General features: G+C 42.0%; 1 protein-coding gene across 1 annotated transcript in view; it reads left to right on the forward strand.

Annotated features, from left to right (window-relative positions):
- Nucleotides 1-21,413, forward strand: part of dachd (dachshund d) — a 116,742-nt gene that overhangs the window by 17,795 nt on the left and 77,534 nt on the right. Inside the window, exon 2 of the mRNA XM_031734693.2 lies at nt 7,371-7,933. Coding sequence (XP_031590553.1) covers nt 7,377-7,933 — 557 coding nt within the window. The 5' untranslated portion in view covers nt 7,371-7,376. The remainder of the gene's footprint in view (nt 1-7,370; nt 7,934-21,413) is intronic.

The raw sequence follows: 21,413 nt of genomic DNA on the forward strand, positions 1-21,413 counted from the left end.
ACCTTGTACCATCAATTCAGGTTGGTGGTGATGTAATAGTTTGGGGGTTTTTTGGCACACTTTGAGCCTGTTCGTACCAACCGAGCATCAATAATTTGCCACAGCCTGTCTGAGAACTGTTCCTGACCATGTCGAGCCCTTTGTGACCACAATGTGCCCGTCTTCTGTTGGTTATTTTCAGCAGCTGAGTCACAAGGGTCATTCATGTCATACTGTGTTCTTCAACATGACAATGAGTTCACTGTACTTAAATGGCCTCATTAGATCTCAATCTAGTAGAGCACCTTTGGGATTTGGTGGAACAGGAGAATCACATCACGAAGGTGCCGCCCACAAATCTGCAGCAGGAATGTTTCTGGGACTGTTTTTGAATCTATGCCACAATTAAGGAAGTTCTGGAGGTAGAAGTGGGATCCAAACCTGCAATAGTAAGCTATAAGGATTGGCCAATGAGGGTAAGCTTTTCTATGTATATCAAGTAAAGAAGAAGTAGCAGGAAAGTGGGGAGAATCAGTACAAAACAGAGCAACAAAGGGTCACGTGATAAAACAGGTGTTTTACTGCTTAAATGGGATATCTGTATAATGATAATATATGTAATGTCATTCTCTCTTTTTTCCACTATATGAACATCCCTCCTCCGCTTTGCTTTGGTCTCTCACTTAATGTATTCCCGCTTAGCTGATTCCCTGATTCCAAAGGACATTGCATCTCATTTCTTGTCACTTGTCTCCTAAATTCCTAAAGGTACAATTAGCATTTTGTTTGACGAAATGTTGAAAGGTTCATAGATTGATATTTGCAAAAATGTAGCGGGGTGTTTTTTTCCAAATGCAAATTATGACATTTATTAACGTTTATTACGGATACTCTGTTTATGGATTGTAAAACTCTGCATAGATTTAATGGGAATAAAGTAAAATTACAACGTTTAAACACAATCAGTGTGGCAAACCAGCAAGTGTGTAATTTAGTGTTGTGTGGCAATGAAATGTTTTACGGGCCTTGATTTATGTCCTGTGCATGGCATTTCTAATGAGAGAGACTAACATTGCAGTACGCCTGTGTTCCAGGAAACTACATTTACAGCAGATCTTTTTTCTCAAGAGTGTTTTTCCCCTGTGAAATAATGTCAGCACTTTCCCACCTTCAAAGTCCTTTTGTTTCCAGATCTATTAACAATTCTAATTGTACAGGAACACTTGTTAAGTAAGGCTGGTAAATAAAGCAGGAAACGCATTATTTCCTTTTAGTGCAGATTAAAGGTACAGCTATGCTGGGTTGAAGCACATTAATGAGGTTTTAAATAAAAATGCTGGCAGGGAATTTACACCGCTGACTGGTTTAACTGCAGTAAGCAGTTGATTTTCCTTGATGTTAAAGGGGAACATTATTTTACCCACTAATGAAAAATACATCTTTCCACTTTCCTATCTGTTAATTAACATGTTTGTGTTAAGGGATTTTCAAAAAGGGATACAATTGCTTTCAATCTGATTAAAGTAAGTGATACATAATAGAGAGGTTGTTTTCCTTGGGTCCTTCTGTTAATTGAATAGCTTTGTATGACTTGGAATGTTTTTCCCAGTCACAACAATTTGCTGGGACCTAGCTGCTCGGGATGCCCCTATCTTAATTACGGATCGCTTTCCAAATGTGGTTCAATTTCCTCAGCAGGACAGTTTCTGTTAACTGCTATTTTTAAGGCCAATAACAACGTCAAAGCTAGGGATGATTAAAGCAATTAAAGTTTCCCTTTGTTTTCCAAGCGCAGCGAGATAGGCCTGCCTGTTTGTACAACATTTATTAAACATTTACTAAATGGAATTGAATCTGTCATCGATGAAGTTTTCCGGGACAATTACCTTTTAGCATGGCAAACACTGTTTCACTCAGCTAACGTCTCTCAGCTTATGGCTGTGATTAGCCATTTGATTTCATCAAGCCAAACTAAAAATCCTCCAGCAGAAAGAGAGCGAGAGAGAGCGAGAGAGAGCGGGGTTTAAATATAATTTTACCATCGGAATTTCTCAATTAGCATACCACATTTTCTCCATTAGATAAACTGCCTTTAGAGAGCTGGCTGGTTTAATCTGTTTAATGTCCGTGTAAACTATAATCTCCTGATTCTAAAAAGAAATCCCTTAAGGACATAATTCGCATACACTCTTCATAAGCCAGTTTTTGAAAGACATGATCAAGTGCGGCTTTTAAACAGGCATTGAACGGCATGGGTTGTTATGCCTATCATGCTTTTCTTTTTCTCAGGCACACAGATTGTTCAAGTTGTAGTTTCATTTGCTCAGATTTGGCTAATCGTTAGTTACTGTGCTTATACAAGCTTGTCCTTGCTCGATTCTCACTTACACACTGTACAGCTTCATGTGAGATTGTTCCAAGAGCGTAACTGTTTAGGTTATTCCTCAGCTGTCAGCTGAGTAACTCTTCCAGTATTGTGTAGTGTGGAGTCAGATGTTGCATTAAGTCACTCCTTGGCATTTCCTGCTCTGTGAAAGACAATTTGGAAGGGATACCTCAGTATGACTGCGGTGCAAACTTTCACCTCAGATTGAATTAAAGTGCAGGCATGTACACCACTGCCAACCACAGTGACGTAGAGCGTGTAGATATTTGTTGTTATCCCGCTGAACGATGAGCAGAGAGAAATCTGAGTGTTTACATGCATATCATTGCTTTCCATCATACACTGCAGGCTGTATGAATTAGGGCCCGCAAACACAGCCTCATTCTCCTTGCATCACGCCAAGAGTCACTCCATTGATTACCCTTCTCCGCTCCCAGGAAATGGCTCATGCATCTCGTGTACATTATAACAAATGTTCTCTTTGCATTACAATTGAATTGTGATTGTTATGTTCAATCAATGGGGAAAGGTCACGGGATCGCTCCTGCCAGCGCTTTAATGGAGAAGTCGATGAGGATTCATTTTAATCACTGCGACTGTGGCAGAATGAGCACAACACTGAGAGACTGTCAATGGGCCGGTAATTACCGCTGTTTATACAGGTTTCTGCTTTAGCAATTTAGATATCCACAAATCTCTCTGTTTCTTGCACCCCAGTTATATTGGAAGCTGCGTGGCATCAAATGAAGCACTGGAGGATGTGGGCCGTGACTACTCTAATTGTGGGACTATTGGTGGGGCTGGTGCTTTGAAAATGAATTGAGCTCCATTTGCTCCTTTGAGCAGTTACATTACCAGAAAGCTGTTATTGCGCATACGTTCTGCGAAGCAGCATTTCTATTAGCTCGGCTGAGTCCAAACAATTGGGTGAAGAGGTCGAAGACTGCGCATCTACAATACCCAAACTCTCAGCGCACGTCTGTCAAGGTTAAGTGTGCACACAGCTTCTTGCACTGAATTACTTTACTTCATATTGGCAGTGTTGTTGAAGAAAATTGCTGAAGTAGTTGCAACTGCAGAAAAAACAGCCGAATTCAGTTCACCAAATTCTTGCCAATTGTGACGTTTTATTTTTCTTTTATGGCTTTCAGAACTTTTCCATTTATTTATTTTATATTTGACCACTTTGGTTAATAATACTGACTTTACCTTCGCTTTATACATAAAAGAGAGGTCAAAACTCTTTAAGGAAATCGGCAAAAAAGTTTAAATGTCTGATATCTGAACAAGAGCAAAAAAGTTTCAATTTGCTCTCATATAAAACAGACAAAAAGTAACAAATGCACAGATGAGAGGAGCTGAGAAAGAGTTGTGCGTGAAAAATGTAGTAAGTAATACCTTATTTGCTCTCCACTGACTGGTTAATGAATGAGCCATTGTAGGTCAAAGGATCATATTTTGCTCTGTGAATGAAAAGTAAGGGCTTCTGAACAAACAAACTCAACAACTCGACAGCAGGTGTGAAAGTCCACTCTTTCTACATGGAAAGACACTGATGTGGACTGTGCCGAAAATGATCACTCATCCTCCACCATCAGAAAGTGCTCTCTGACATCCCCCCATTCACCCCAAGTGGCATGTTTGTGTTGGCCGATGTCTATGGATAGATGGGGTCAAGGCAGTATAACCTTGGAGAAAACAAATATTCATGATCAATAAGAGCTTTATTCCAAGCATCTAAATGATTCTTATGTCTGAAGCTGCTTTTCCTCTGCTTATTTGCCCATGCGGAAAAGCACTTTGAAGATTTATGCAGACTGGGTAAAAGGACATTTTAAAAGACTACACAGTATCACTGCTTTCAAATGTCATGTAATCATAGGTTAGGGGAGAGTGCTGGGCACTGAGAGCTAAGTGATGTTACAGATAATGAATTGCCTCTGAAATATAATACATCGTAAGTATGATTCTTTGTTCCCAGCTCTGTACACCAACTCTGTACAATTAAAGTTATTTATCTTTCTCGTTTTTTTAAGTTCATCAATTATATTGTGATACACTTAATGTCCATAAGAGGATGATGTATGATTGGTCTAATTATTTCTTATTCACCATGCTTTCTAAAGCATATCAATTTTGTTAATACCATGTAATTAAAACACGTCAGCGCGCTACAAGTTGCTGGCTGTATTAATGACTATGAAAATTATTTTAATTAAATAGCCAATTATAGAAAAATCCTAACCATGAGAATTGACATTTAAATGAATTCAATTTAAATTGCTTTTCAACATTGTTTTATCAAAGCTTTATGGGGTGAATAAATTATTACATCAAACAATATACTGTGTCATTGATCATACACAAGTCCTGTCCCATATCCATACATTTTCAAACACTTTCCTGATGCCATTCATCATACGGAGGGGTGATTACATTTTGACATAGTCATTTGTTTACCGCAATCTCATCCACATGTACTGTACTTCTGCGTACTTTTAGGAAAACCGTGTTAACTGTTTATGTTACTTAGTTAACCAAATATTAGGCTACAGAGAACTTCATTCATGGGGCTAATTTGAAAGTGTTTCTCCAAGCTGCAACTACTTAGGTCAGCAACACCCGAGGAAAAAGTCGAGACACTTCTTTTTTTTTTTTCGAGACAGAAGTAAACTTTCTAAAAAACATTTTTCAGAAGCTGTTTTCCTTCCAGATTGTGTTAAAATACACGATTTTACATCCGGTAAGGATTTCACTTTTGCACTGAAATGGACGCACAGAATATTGCGGGATGCGCTTCACCACTTCACGGATATGTTTTTGTGCTATGTGGCTGTTTTCGTAACTGGAGACAGACACATCCAGTCTGTTTAAAGGGCCTTTGTATCTAAAACATCATACACATCCGGTGGTGCCTTTTAATACCTATTAGCCCACTCAAGCTCATATATTTTCCCTTTTTTTTCTGCATACTCTTAATGAAAGTCATTTTTCAGACATTACAAGCGCCATGATTTGCAGTTAACCCATGCAAACAAGAGAAATAGTGGGCAAACTGTTGTGACATTCATTGTATATAATGAAATCTTAATATGGTGCATATTTAAGTGAAAGGTTAGCAACATAAAGGGCAAATGGATTGCCTGGCAATGAATTTTAAGCAGCTATTGATTTTACACTACAAGCTACCTCTTCCCTGAATGATAATTTTGAAATGGCACACTGCTTATCTTAAAGCTGATCTAACAGGACACAGGGAATACACAGAATATTAAGGCAAATACAGACAGATAAGCAACAATCTTTAAGATGTGCAATACATAATAAGTGCTGATGTGCTCACCAGAATGAAACTAACTGAAATCCAACTAATGGGAAATACATTTGTCTCAAAAAGTTTGCGAAAACAAAAATAAGAAAGCTGTGACATATGTAAAGTATACTTTATATCATTTATCTTACAACCAGTTTGATATTTAGAAATCTCGGGTAGTTGGGAAATGGATTACAAAGAATTTTATAGTGATGTACACAGTATCCAAATGTCCCAGGAAATCAATAATGGCCTGCCATCTTTTAAATAAAATAACGTCTGATTTAAAATAATCCGTACATGATTTAGTGCCCTGCATAAACTGATTGATTTGTTAGGAAAGGCAGGAAGTGAGGTTTTCCACCTCATGATGTACCTTAGTGGTTGGAAATAAATGTGCAGTTAAGTGTATATGAGCTGCAGCAAGACACTTGCACATGGACTTGACCCTGCACATTTCTGCAGTGCTGTTATTTTCCCCCTCTCTCTTATCTTTCTTTCCTGCACTTCCTGGAGTTTATGGCTTTGTGTTCTTACTGGTTTATTTTCAATATTCAGTTCTAAAATATTATAATATTGTTTAATATTTTAAATGTTTCTTTTCTGAGGTTTTACCTTTAAGTGCATGAACTTTTTAACCCCTAACTTACATGACATTTTTTTTAATATTCACCTGACTCCTGTGAAAAGTATCATGGGGTTTGAGATGGACAGTACATAAAACTGAGTGGATGCACTTAAAGTGAAAGATGATATAAAGCTGTTGGAAATCAATCTTTACTGTCTGACTTCAATTTACAAAATTACCAGAAAATATGCTACCTTTATGTAATCTATACATTAACTTTTTAACCCCTAACTCACATGACAGGTTTTTTAAAAAATATATTTAAAAGCTTTATATGCAATTAACTGCACATAATTCTTACAAAAAAAATATTTCACAAGAAAAAAAGTTACAGCCACTTTGGATGTGCACATAAAAAGACCAAACATCCTTCCTCACAGATGGAGTCTGCTAAAGTGATTCATATTGGCGTGTATTCTGGGGAAATATGACAAAAATTACCAAAAATAACGTGCGAATTAAAAGTTGTTTTTTAAGCGTTTGAGGGTTTAAAAAAAATTGTTTTAGTATTTGCACGAAAATGAAAGCAAAAGTTAAAAAAAAAAAAAAACATTACTCAACTCTTGATCGCCATAGGTGAAGTGAGCTTTGCATTAATGTTGGCTAAAAGGGATTTAAAAACATTTTTTTTAAACAGACGATTTTCTTTACAACTTATGATCCAGCATAAACGTATTTACTTTGGGCAATGAAATCATTTAACAGACGTGAAACATGCGAGCAGTGGCCGGAGCCCAGTTATCTGCTCTTCAAAGGCTCCCACTGTCCCCTAGCTCCTCCCTCTCTGTACCGTGTGACAACAACAACTCATCCACAGAGCGGAGCTGCACTTTTCAGCTCATTTTCCTCCTGTCATTCCTCCTCCTATCTTTGATCATTGTCCCGCCGCTCGCCCCCCTCCCCAAAAGAAAAAACCCTCACTCAGCACGCCTTTTTTTCGGTAGCTCTTTTTACTTTCCAACTTATCTGAGGAGCTAAACTCTCGTGGATTCTTTCATTTAGGGGTATCTCGGCAGGCTGGGTTTTCTACTTTGAACTTCGGCTACTCTCTTCCCCTCTTGTAGGTGACCATGGCCGTACCGGCTGCTCTGATCCCACCAAACCCTCTGGTCCCACCGCCTCCAATCTCGACTCCTTCCGCGACGACGTCCCCGCCGTCGACAACTTCATCACCATCTCCATCCCTGGCCCCCCCATCGGGACCCGGACAGAACCTGTTCAGATCAGAGCTCCTCGCAACCAGCAGCCCGGGCATCCCGACCCCAACCGCGGCTCTCCCCCCGAGCAAACCCGTGTACTCGACCCCGTCGCCTGTTGAAAACATACCGCAAAACAACGAGTGCAAGATGGTCGAGTTGCGCGGTGCCAAAGTCGCCTCTTTCACCGTGGACGGCTGCGAGCTCATCTGCCTTCCTCAGGCTTTCGACCTGTTCCTGAAGCACCTGGTCGGCGGACTGCATACGGTCTACACCAAGCTGAAGCGGCTCGAGATCACGCCGGTTGTGTGCAATGTGGAGCAGGTCCGCATCCTCAGAGGGCTCGGCGCCATCCAGCCCGGCGTGAACCGCTGTAAACTCATCTCCAGAAAAGACTTCGAGACCCTTTACAACGACTGCACCAATGCGAGGTTAGTGGCGAGCTCTGCTGTGCATTTTTCTTTTTCTTTTTTGGGGGTTTAAATGTCCGCACACACGGCCGTGCGTAAAGGCGCAGGAGCTAGAAAGGGGGAGACATTTTGCCTTTGCAAAACAAGCGGTCAGAAACGTACAATTGTCTTGGCCGAATTTAATAATTGATTCTTATAAGGAGTGTGTGAAAATGCGCGCGTGTGTGTCAAACTCCATCCCAAACACCGAGGCTGGTGTGTTTGGGCAGGAAGAGACCGGCGCGCTTCACCAGTGGTAAAGAGAGAGGGGGAAAAAAAAGTTAAGTGAAAGTTTTTTTAACACGTGCAAGGCAAAGCTGTGCCGTGATGGATAGCCTGTCTCCCTCTGAACAAATGAATCGATAATGTAGGCTACACCCTGGTTGAGTTTCACACTGCTGTTGAATAAACTTTAGGTATACAGCTGCCACCACAAAGATACAACCACAAATAAGAGCCTCTCATCTTTGCTTTCCTTTTTTTTTTAAAACTCCAATTTCTGTTTAATTTTAGACAGCTTTTAGCTCAATTTTATTTTTTTAATGACTGAAATAAAACTAGGCTATGCCTCATTATATGTCCTTGCCACAGGGGGTAGCATGATTTCAATTAGAACTTGAGTTTTCAGACAGTAAACAAGAAGGAACCAGAGTATTAGAAAAATAAAAGGGCCAGCTTTTTTCTTGTATGATTTTTTTTCACCCCCCTTTAGTATTGATGACATTTCTCAGGGAGGTTACAGTGCACTAATGGAGGAGCCTTCTTTTCTTTTTGCACACTGTAAGTGCTAAGGATAATTCATGAGAGCACTCAGTTATCTGTCTTAATTAAACATACTTGATTTCACTAAATCAAATGAGGCAAAGGACTATGAGTGTTTAAATAAATACATTAAACCATTTTGACCCAGTCAGTTATTTTTGGAGTTTTTTAAAAAATATCTTAAAATCAGAGTGATTTAAAGCAGAGATCAATATTTGATTAAAAGCCTTTTTAAAAAAAATTATTATTGTCCTGTTGCTCCTAGCTTTGATGTATCGCTCAGTCTCACAGGATGGTTCAGCCTGGTCAAATTTACCATCTTACCTGTCAGTATGATTGATTCCATATTGATCTCCTGGCTCTAGAAATGAGCTGGAAATGCAAATATGATGGAAAGGCTCACATCAGTTGGGATGGTGAGAGGGGAGGAAGGGTAGCAATAAACACTTTTGAGTCTCAGTTTTTGCAGCATGCATCCTTTTTTTTTTTTTTTTTTTTTTTTTCCCCTCCAGAAAAAAAAAAACAACCGTGTGAGGTCGAACTTAATTCAGAGTTCGGATGCAGCGTGCAAATATTCACACAGACGCGTACACACAAGTTGCTGCGCAAGCATGTTTTTTTTTTTTCTTCTTCTTCTTTATTGCCAGTTTGTGTCATTAAGAAATCCACGTGTGATAACATTTAGCATATTTGAAGCCTCAAAGTGTTGCTGTAACTAAAAAGGTACATGTGGAAAAAAACAGCAAACAAACAAACGAAAGAAGAAAAACAACAAATCAAATAGCACGCGCAGCACTGTGAGGAAGTCTGAGAGTGATGTTATTACAGTGACGAGGCTGCTTGTCGTGCACTTCAGATGTTTAAATTTATGTTACAGCATTGTGTTGCAGTCTATGCTTTCAGTAAACACCCCCCTTTTATTCTCGCGTATGAATATGCTGCAGTCTTATATTTCCATCCCACTTGCAGTCGTCTCAAAAGAATCACCTGTGCACTTTGGTGCTTAAGCATCATTTACATAAAGCATCAAGAGAGCAGAGCCCCCCCCCCCAAACACACACACACACACACACACACACACACACACACACACACACACCATAGAGAGAAGCATACAGTGCGGTGATCCTCCTCTCAAGCCTGGCGTGGGGCTTCAGGTGACAAAGTATGTGGTTGAACTCTCCGGGTTGTCAATGGGGGGATGGCCAGCGATGGGGTTAAAGGATAATGCAGTGCCTCGCGTCGCTTTAATGACGCTAAAGTGCTGGGCTATTACAGGCACATGGACAGGACTGTAATTGTCTGTGAAAGCAGCCAGGTTCTCCCTGTGCTGGGCTGAAATCAATCACTCAGACCCGGCCTGCCCGCCTGCCTGCCCCATTTGGAGAATTACATCATGGAACAGCGAGGCATCCGCTGGATAAAAGGCTTCTGTTACTTAGAAAGAGTTTGATTTTATTTGCGGGGATGTGTGCTTTGCTTCTTGTCGTTGAATAGCTAGTGACAAAATGATCGGCCCGAGTCGCGGGGACGCGGGTTGCCCCGTAGGTGAGAACAGGTCCCCTCCCCGAAGTATTTGCTCTCGTTTTATTTATTTATTTGCTGTTTGTGCACCGACTTTCTCGCCAGATAAAAAGAAGAGTTCACCGGTTAACCCGCTCAGGTTACACAACAACAGCCCGCTGCCCGAGATAGTTTAGCTTTTCATCTCTCCCCATTACCACGATGTCACTACTCTTTTTATACAGTGGCAGAGTGATAACAATGAAGTGAATAATACTCCTATACAATGGGCCTTACTTTTTCACATGCTGTTTTTTCCCCCTCCCACAGTCTATTGTGCTAAAACAACACTCGTCTCATTTTGTACACAGTGTGAATGTGAATAGCATCACAGAGCACCACTGCATCCCGCTGTTTTAGTTTTGATGTGGACACAAACAAGCTCCAACCAAATTGTTCCCCACCATGCTTACTTTAGCACAACTCAAAAAAATAAAATAAAAGGAGTGCTGTTCACAAAGGCCATGTTGGATCCCCCCCCCCCCTTTTCCTGTGTTTTATTAAAAGATTAAAATAATTAGAATTCATTTTATTTAAAGTTCTTAGTTTTACAGTGAGTGTTTAAACTGTGTCTGCTTACCCTGTAGTGATTATTGCTCATCTTTAAAGATACTCGGCATATAGCGATTCTCGGCCCCTTCATTTTCTTAAGGACTCTCGTGCCAGATTAGCCGTGTTCGCTCTTGCGCTCTTGCTCCCATACTGATGCAGGTTCTGCCATCTCATCCACCCCCCACCCCCCCTCCACACACACACCCCCACCTCCTAACCCACCCCAACATTATGACTCTGGCCTCTCCAGGAGCCCTCTGTTTCAGCTACTTGTTTTCCTTTTCATTTTCCCCGCGGTGGGATGAAAAAGGTTCTTATTGCTGTGTGACACTTGAACTCTCTGAAAGGTTATTATAACATGGAGGGTGGGGCGGGAGCGGGGCTGGGGGGGGAGTTGATATCGCATATCTCTCATTGGCGTGCTTTGTGGAGGCAAGGCTATCCGATGCTGGGGCGCAAGAAATACAGCAGTTAATTGACAATCATTGTCTACCTCTGAAGGTTAACCACACGCCCCAGACGATGTCCCACCGCTGGGAATGCGATGGCTTTTTCACTTACATGCTCCCCTTAAATAGATTTTTACCTGCCTTTTTTCAGTCGAGCAGATCCTCCTCCGAAGTGTTGCGAGTGACAGGTCACGGCGAAAGCCCCTTTTTCCTTTAACAAACGCGTCTAATTGATACTGATATGACAGCGAGTGCTACGAGAGCTATCACCTCTCTTATTCCTATTTCAAGAGTGTTTATGCCTAAACACACATATTTGCAAATGACGGTAATTGTTTTGTTTAGCGCTCAGTGTGAGCTGCCACTGAGGGTGCCAGCTTGTCTCTCTCCCGCCTCTCTTCTGCTGAGCTCTCTTATAATATATTTGTTTTCTACAAGGCACGGATGTGTTTACAGGTACTCAGGGGAGATTTCTGGATTCCATTCAAATCATTCCCAGTCAGAGTGGGTGCCGAGATACCCGTCACCCAGCAACCACATCCAAGAGGGAGCCTGGGCGATAATAACTTCAAAAACAGAGTGACAGATGCCTGATTAGAGAGAGAGGGAGAGGGAGAAAGAGAGGGAGAGGAAGAGAAAGAGAGAGAGATAGAGAGAGATAATGGTATACAAAGCTGTTTAAAATCCAAATCTATTGAACTGCTTTCTTGAAAGCCAAATTGGCCCTCATATTGTGCTTTGCTACTTTATTGAAGTAAAAAAAAAGAAAAAAAAAAGCAGCATTTAAGGTTCTTTCTCGTTCTTTCTCTGCTTTTTTTTTGCATTTTAATCCTTCAGTGGGGCTCTGCTAAATTTGATTAGGTACAGTACATGTGCTCAAGTCAACTGTGCAGTTGGCAGATGGTGGCAAGGTGTTTTGTTTTTTTTCTTTTCCCGCAAAACAAATAGTCTCCTTGAAAATCAGAATTGCTTTATTGACTTGACATTCACTCAGCTGGAACAAGAGCAAATTAAAACATTTTTTTTTTTTTTTTTTTTGGGGGGAGACGGGGGTCCATGGAGAAGCTCAGTTAACAAAAAAGTTACATTACTTCAAGTCTTCACTGCTTTCTGGGATCATATTTCTATAGCTTTAAATGAAGTGGGAGGCAAGATTGTCGAAACCGCAGATTTCACTTGTTAGAGAGGCTTTGTTTGACACTGTCTAATGTCATTTGTGGATTTAGAGGCTATTTGCATGGCAAAGAGGCCTGTATTGTTAATTTGCCTGTTGGACGCATTAGTTGTCCATGCTCCTGCCTTATTTGCATGCCTTTACTGGAACAGCAACAGCAGTTTGAATTACCAATTAATTCCTTTGCGAAACGAGGTGGCTTAAAATCTCAACGCCGACGTCCGTCAGGTCTTTCTGCATTGATCAGCGCGTGAAAATGATTTATTTGCTACGTTCCTCAACCATAAACATGCATTAGCTTTGATTTTTTTTTCCCCTAGACTTAAGCTGGTTAAAATCTCTCCATCTATCCACGAGTAATCTTGCACATTAAGCTCAGTTTGATTTTTACCTGATGATTTTTTTCGCCTGTGAGTGATTGCCTAACACGCCAGCGATAGATTTCGGGTCATGCTCATTTCCATTCTCCTCCGTCCTCGGTCACAGCTCCCCAGCTCGTCTTTACTTACGAGCTCTTTCGCATTACAGCGCATTTAGGGAGCACAGCGGAAGTCACAGACGCTCGTACCAGGATGTTAAATGCTACTGACAGAAGTTAGAGGGAGCAGATGAGATTTCCTGATTGGAGGAGGAATGCAGGCCCGTGCCTGGCTCTGTCTAATATGGTCACATAGAGAAATTGATTTTCCTCAGAAATTAATTAATTTTTCATATAGCCCAAAGCTGGAGTTTAAAAAAGAGTGCACACTTGCTGGTTTCCTATTTTCCCTCTTTTTTAAAGAATTATTGCCTAATCATATTAATACTTTTGCCCCAAGGATGAAAAGATAATTGTACAAATGCATTTGGAAATATGTATCACTGAGTATTTATGATTAAATTATGCAAATAACTCCGCTCTCATCCTTCGTGGGCCCAGATTGTCTAATTAGGATTGATATGGCGAATAGATGTTGGGGAATCTGAATACAAGCATGTCCAAAGAGCAGAAAATTGAAAATGACAAGGCTGGAATCCTTAAAAAGTCTGTTGGTTTTTTTTTTTTCTTCCCCCCTCCTCTCTGTCTAATTCAGCGTAGCTGTATCAGGAGTTAATTTTCCCCGGCTTCATTTCTCGTCTGAGCTGACAGGAAAAGGAATCCATCAGGGAAGCAATCTCAGATGGGATTCCACAAATTTCCTCTCCTTGTTTTTTTCTCCCCCTCTTCATTTTCGTGGAGGCTATCGGGGATGAATCTTCTCCTGAGTAAACATGCAGATGTTATTCCTCCAGTGTCAATGTTTTTGGAGCTCTTTTGCTCAATGCAGTACTCCTCCTTAATAATTGGAGGATATTAAGAGAAGAATGTCCTCCAACAAAAAGCCCTTTGTACTTTTTTTTTTTTGGAATTTCAAGTAATGCTCATCATATTATACAGCGGTTTTTTTCATTACAGTGGGAGTAAGGGCTAAGAATCTGCACAAGCCATCTTTTGTCCGGCACAGAGCAATTTAAATGAAATCTTCTTTTTTTTGTCTATTTCGTTTTTTCACGTTTGATCTAGAATTTTGAGCTGGTCAACTAATCAAAAATGAATTTCATAACAAAGTTAAATTCATGTCTAAATATGTTCAACATATCTTTAAAAAAATAGGCACACAAAAGAATTGTGCCTCCTTAAAAAATAATCCTAGCAGGAATGCTTAACCGCAGACAGACAGCCACTCTGCAATGACTCTGCTATGAGCCAACAGTTACATGTAATGTAACAACAGCCGTGTTCCTTGCTGGGCTCAGCGGTACATCACAGAGAAGAAACCGGGGAGGAAATGACATCGCTTTCCACTCTTTTTCTTCTTCTGTTGTTAGCTTCAGATGAACAGCAAAGCACAGGAACGGCTCCAGTGCCTCCAACAGTATCTATTAAAGGGCTGATTGTTATCTAATCTTTACCTGGCGCTAGCTGGAAAAGCCCTGAAGCTAATGACACTTGAGACTAGCAGCACATTCTACGGTGGTTCAAAGCATCTGCTCAGTCAATACCTTGTGATAAAAAAAAAAAAGAAAAAAACATCCCCACAGCTATTTGTGTGAATTTGAATTCACTTAGACACCAGAAACACTTTATGCAGTCAATTTGTTGCATTGAATTATAGCGAACAGTGTGCATAAAATAAGCTCCCTGTTGAGCCAGCAGGCTAGATGCTAAGCTTCTCTCATGGCTCTGGTTTTTGGAGTTTCAGAAACTCTTGGGGATCAGAGTCTGCAAAGAGGAAATGAAGAGTCGTGTTATTTTTACATTTTTTAAAACACTTTTGTCTCACTTTTGCTGCGATTATTTGCGAGACCGGTGCATGCTATTACAACTGCCACCCTTAATACATTAATAGGTCATATCTAGACGAGACATCTAACAACAGAGATTGATGTGAGGCGCTGCTGGGCAGATTGCTCCAGATCTGTCTTTCAAAAGATGAGAGAGAAAGAAGAAAAAAATCACCATAAGCTTGCTAATAAATCTGCCCAATCAAAAAGTGGTTGTTTTTTTCTATTTACTTAAAAGAAAATAAGGGAAATTTTAAAAGAGCGGTGATGTTCATGATGAAGATTTAGGGTCAGTATTTACAGTCTTTGCTGTGTGGTGATGTGTTCGCAGGGTACCTCTATTCTCAGTTTCAGTTCTCGCCAGTTCAAAGTGAACCGTGCACAGCTCAGTGTGTTGTGAAACAATGAGGTCTGCAACTCTGGCTTTTATCCACAGAGAGAGCCACACCCAGAGCTGCTTCCTGACGCACACCTGTAGAGGTTATGAACGGGGGTATCAATATCTCCAGGTCAACACATTTTCATCTAACACTGACATCTCTCTCTGCCTCTCGCCCCCTCACTCTCTGCCTCTGTGTCTCTCCCCTGTAAGCCTAGTGAGAATATCGGTGGGAGTCTTTATTGGTTGCGGCGCTTGGGTTTCTCTCCTCGCAGACTCAAATGTCACCGTCTCCCTGATGTTTCTTTAAAATCGCCTGTGCCACCACTTGCTGTGGCGCCTGGCTATTATTACCCGCCTCTTAAAGAGTGACAGTCGGGTCCTAAGAGACGTGACACAAACCTCTGTGGATGGAGCTGTAGTGCTGTGTCAAGCCAATGCTCCCGGCCAATCAGATAGCAGGAAACAGAACCACTGTACACCTGGTAGTGCTTGCGAGTTTAGTTTAATACTTCATAATAAAAGATTTTTTAAAAAGCAAGTTGTTCATTGTTATTGGAAACGAACACAGCTCGCACGTGATTGTGATATCTTTGACCGTCTGAAGCTGTCAAGCTCTGCCCGTACGTGTGCTAATCCCTTGAAAGCGATGCGCCGTAACAGTCGCTTGTGTACGTTGCGAGTAATTCCACAGTAGTGCAGAAAATACAGTGAGACATGTTCTCTATGGAAACAAACATGGTTATGATAATAAAGCGGCCCTTGGCTGAAATGGTCTGTCCACATATATTAACCCTGTGTGTCTTTCGCATTAGGGGCGTGTGAGCGTGTTCGCCTGCGCGCGAGTGTGCGCTGGGCGCTCCGTTAGAGAGTGTATGTGTATGCGTGTGTGAGAGAGAGAAGGAGAGTTAGAGTGTGAAAGAGAGAGACAGAGGGAGAGAGAGAGAGAGAGAGAGAGACACCCTCGCACAACTTCACATATGAATGGTCTTGTGTGAAAAGGAGGATGAATTGAGTCAAGCTGACATAGCATGCCAATAAGCTTTGTCTCATTTCCAATGCTGTATTCATTTGTGCCACAGAGAGATTTATTGCATGATTGACAATTATGAGAGGGTGACCTAGTTCTTTGTGACGGAACAAAAATGGTTTTCATCAGTTGCCTTTGCTGTCTTTTGCATTGTGTGTGTGTGTATATGTGTGTGTGTATGCAACGCTCCTTGGTAAAGAATAGGGATAGCCTCCGTGCACTCAGATACTTTCTCCACCCCCCCCTAACTATTGAAACTCATGCATTTTTCTAGTAATGGCTTCATATATTTTGCATAGAATCACATCATCCACTATGTCTGTCCCACAGCAGAAAAAAATGAATTTCCTACCCCATTAAGCAATGTGAGCTGTCCAAATGGATCACGTTAAAGTGACATTTTTACGAATGCTCTTCAATCTCTAACTTTTTTGGGGTGAAAATGAAAAAAGAAAAGGGAGTAAAATTGTTGTAGCTCTGCTTCAACCTCCCTGGGCTGTGTTGTTTTTTTTGTTACTTGATCACCCGAATCACAAATATACTTGTCCTCTTTTTTTCTTTTTTACTGTTGTGACTGTCAGTAAAAGGCCTTCATTTGTGCCGCACGTTTACCGATTCCTTCCCTCCTTTATGGTTGATTCTACCTGTCTATTAGTTGTGTGTTTGTCTGCGTGTGTGGCTGCGTGCGAGTGTGTGTGTGCCCAGTCAAGCTTAGATTACTACGACTGTGAGGAGGAAGTCTCTGCTCCTCCTGGGACTCCTGCTTGACTGGCCCCACAAATGATACAAGCCAGGGTTTAGTTGGGAGTTAATATCCTGCAAAATTGTCCTGCACAGCCTCGGCAGAATGTGGATGATTAAATGACACAAGCATATCAAAAACATTTTTCTCAGACTAGTGGCTGTTAAGTGTCGCGCCGGTGCGGCCCGTCTCCCAAGGTTACCATTAAAAAGAAAGGAATATTCAGAGGGAAGTGGATGTCATTGAGCTTGTGCGTGTGTGTTTGCGCGTGTGCACCGAGCGGTTGCGTGCATGCTTTAGATGTTTCGTGTAATGCCCTGTTTGAGTGGTAATAATATCTCAATAGGATTTCAGGGTCTCATTGAGAGGTTTGGTAGAAGGTTGAGAGGACATATGCTAATTGTGCCTGAGAAGACTCGTCGCTCTCAGAAACATATCCCACTAGAGTTTTCCTTGTACACTGCACGCCAGACTTCCCCTAGTGACAAAAAAAAAAGAGGCTTGAGGCTCCAAAGCGATCCATTTTATCCTTTCTTTTTCAAAGGATGCAATGCTTTGTTTTAACCTCCGCAGGAAATGAGATGAAAGGCAGCGTAATAAAGCCGAAAGGTCTTTCTGTAGTTATCAAATGGCCTTTCACTCCTGACCTTTAAGATGCCACAGTAGGAACTGGAGACAATGCTAGAAATACAGATCGGATTTCAAAGATCAAACACCTCTTTGTATAGTTTTACTTGCGCGGAGAAGAAAGAACAACCTTTCGCAGCACATCATTTGAACTTGGGGAGGGGGGGGCGAAAAAAATAAAAACAAGAAAATATTTGGGGAAAAGAATGAACAGCCTTGTCAGCACCTGCACAGATCAAACACTTAAGAAGTTTAAGTAGCGCAGCGCTGAATTGAGTTTTGAGGCATTTCTTTACTTTTTTATTTCTTTATCAGATGCATTTTGTCACAGAAATGGGCTTTGGATGACGAGATTTAGAGTCACTTGAGGCTAATCTCTTGAGTGGGTCCGGATCTGTGAGTGTATAAACACGTGTTTACAATACTCTTTGACGTATAATGCTTTTTCCACAGCATAGTCATTTATTTTTCCTAGCAATGAACATTAATGACTAATATTATCTGAACCGATGCCTTCCTACAGCAATTACAGAGGCCAAATCAAAAGGCAAGCTTTTAATGCATATTTTTTCCAGAGTCTTACTTACTGAACTCGAAACTTTAAGCGCATACACAATAATATAATCATCTGCCATTATCACGGACACAGCTACAGCGCAGTGGACGTGTGATGCTGGAGGTTCGGGATCAGGTTATTTGAAATGACAAGCTGCTGCACTGCAGTGACAGGTCTACAATATCCACCAGCCCATTTTTTTTAAAATAACAACTATAGACGGGCTGAGTACAGAGACCGCTAATCATGCTCTTAGATGTACGGCGTTATCAGGATTCATGATGGCACCCAGCATTCCTGTCATTCTCGACATTCTGCGTAGGGGCACTCACAGTCTGAGCGCAGAGTGTCAGTGCCTGCGGACCCCGGAGGGCTCTGTGTGAGCGTCCCAGCCGAGACCCCGCTGGGCCGGGCCTGTTGACAGTTCTTTGGCACTGTTGTCTCAGCAGGAAGACATCAGTTGGAGCAACAGAGAGGCTGTGGATGAAGGCTGTCTGGTCAGCAGAGAGAATGGAGTTGGAGAAGATTAGGCTTCACCCACGGGTCATTGTGTTCCCATAGCAGGCCCGAGCCCGACGGCCCCGGTATTGTTAAAGGGAAAGGTCAGGTCCAACGACCAGGCTAAGCCTATTAAGCAACCCGCTCGCCTTCTTCCTGGAAACCTGACTGTGCTTTCTCTTAACTACCGAGCAGGGGGAAAAAAATCAGCTTTGAACAGCTGAGGTCGGCCATATCCTGATGTGAACTGGAGACCGCTGCTAATTGAAAAGAATATTACGGTATACTCTTATGGAGACATTGCAATCAGGCTTCTAACACCAGGCAGCAATTTCATACTGGATGTTTCATTTTCTTTTTTTCAAAGTGCCACTAATTGTTTCACAGAGCCCTCCAGTTGGTATGCTGCGAGGCACGCGTGTTAGTCGGCTGGAGGTTTGCTGACAGATCCTACCAGTGTCGAACAAATCCTCACATTTATATCCTCTCAGTACTAAATGCTTATGTACCGCATTCATAAGGTCGTCTGAGCCCTAACACACTCCCATAAGTCTCCTTTAGCTGTAGTGATGGCTGGTGTCAGGGATGTCTGCTGAATGAAAGGAAACACGGGCAGATAGCGTTTGATCCGTGATGGAGATGAGTCCACATAGGAGAAGAGCTGGTGATTAATAATGGTGCATCTGGGTAAAAAGGATGTCATCCCCTGGACGTCTAATGAAAGCTCTTGAACATATCTGGGAGAGGCGATATGTTGACAGTGGATGATGCAAATGAGGCTAAATGTGAGAGGAAACCTGAAATGAATCACCCCGTCGTCTCGGTGTCGTTTGTGTGTGCGTGCACGCACACGTGTGTGCGCGCCCGCCCCGACTAGCAGCCAGCCGTTTACGTCGTACAAAGCTCGGTTTGACACTCTCCCTCCTTTGTCTCAAACTGCTAACTGTATTTAATTTCACATCTTATCGGGCCGGGCTTTGTCTGTCTGTGAGTCTCTGCACAGTGGAGGCGACCCCCAGAGATAAACTCTGTCAGGCTCTGGGGTGATTTATTAAATTCTGATTTCTGTGAAGGACTTTAATGTCGAGGGGGTGGGAAGAGCGAGGAGGGTGGTGGATGGGGGTGGGTGGGAGAGCGGGAGTGGGGGAGAAAATATGTCGCAGGTGTCTCTGCCAGCTCCGGGCACTGTTCTCTCTCCATTACCAGCATTGTTAGGTATAGAGGGGCCGGAGAAAAGAGAGAAGTAGGAATCTGTGCTGAATTTCCTGTCTTTGTTGTGGCACTGGGCTTGTTTTTCCCCTCTGTTCCAGGCCTGAACAGCAGTATCAAATCTTACATGTTTGGACTGGAGATGGCAAACAGCGTGTGGAACGTGGGTCGGATTCTCCGAGGGCTCGACCCAGCTCCGTTTAACAGTTAGAGTTACACACTGATCTTCCCTTGGACACCTCGAATGGGGCTCTCACCAGCTATACAAATCTATTAGGGTAAATCCTCTGCCCTCGTCGGTCTCCTTATCTCCTCATACATTCGAATAAACCCCGATGTCAAGACTTGTGCCACATTTTTTTGACGAGTTCAGCAGATTTTATGGACAGCTCTCGCGGCCTATCTGGACCCAGAGCTTGGAAATTATAATATTTTCTTCTTAAGCACACTTCACAGGTCAATTGTGACCGTGCTGATGCTCAACGTGTTAATTTTAATATCATTTTATTCATCTCGAATGCATCAGCTCCTCCCTCTTGAAGCCTATTTTACATTTCTCTTTCATATCACCTTAATCTAAATTGATGCGTTATCATACATGGATCTCAGAGGAGGGGATCAAATAATGGCTGTCAGTGGTGCATGGTGAACTGTTTTTGAACATAATTTGGTCCTCTACATTATGGAACATGCTTTCAAGCCAAGTCACAAAGGTGCTTTTCACATGACCCTTCCCTCTGTGAGAATTGTTTTTAAACAGAGCTCTAAAAGTGATGTGTTGCTTCCTCTGATATCTCTGAAGCAGTCTGATCAAAAGGTAATATCGGTGAGGGTGCTGCTGGTTCTCGTCGTCGTCTTCTTTCTTTTTCTGTCTGCGTGACACCTCGGTTCTCAAAAGTGATGGGTGCATGGTAAAGAGTTGTGGATTCTATATATTTATTTATTGCTCGTATTGAAGAAGTTAATAGAAGACTGTGGGCTGTGATGCGTGAAGGGCTGCATGGGACAGGACTTCTTGTCTTAGATGCAGAACTATAGAAAGCCCGGCTGAACACATATATCAAGCCGCACAGACGTGCGGATGCACAACTACCCACACATACCAGCGCTTTATATCAAATAGTTTACCCCCTCTCTTTCTTTCTCTTCCCATTTTTCTTTTCAAACCGGGACATCTCCCATTCTCAGGGTAGCTATTAAATCAAAACTAGACGACTAGAAGATGAGTTTGCAAAAGCCAGAAACTCAATTCTCAATTCTACCTGTGCTTCTGCAAAACCAAACCATCAGACCACAGCAGCCCCTTCCTTCTTGAAAAAACCCCATCTTGGTAAGATGAGTTTAAATACACTTTTTCCTCTCACAGAAGCAGAGTTTGTTTGACCTAGTGTGCAAACCCTGGTTAGCAGGTTTGATTGAGCGGTGCCGGGGATCTTAGGGCCGACTCCTCTGATACCTACATCTCCCTGTCTCCATTGTTCTCTGCGAGTCAGCATCTTTTGTCTTTGCCACTGATTTGTCTTTTGATCTGTGCGAGTGATTTATCTGCATGGAATCGTTTTTCTCTCTGTTCCCCCTCAGGAAATTTGGAATGAGGCTGGCCTAACCTTGCCAGGG

The sequence above is a fragment of the Oreochromis aureus genome, linkage group 16, assembly GCF_013358895.1.
Source record: "Oreochromis aureus strain Israel breed Guangdong linkage group 16, ZZ_aureus, whole genome shotgun sequence".
In the NCBI taxonomy this organism is placed as follows: Eukaryota; Metazoa; Chordata; class Actinopteri; order Cichliformes; family Cichlidae; genus Oreochromis; species Oreochromis aureus.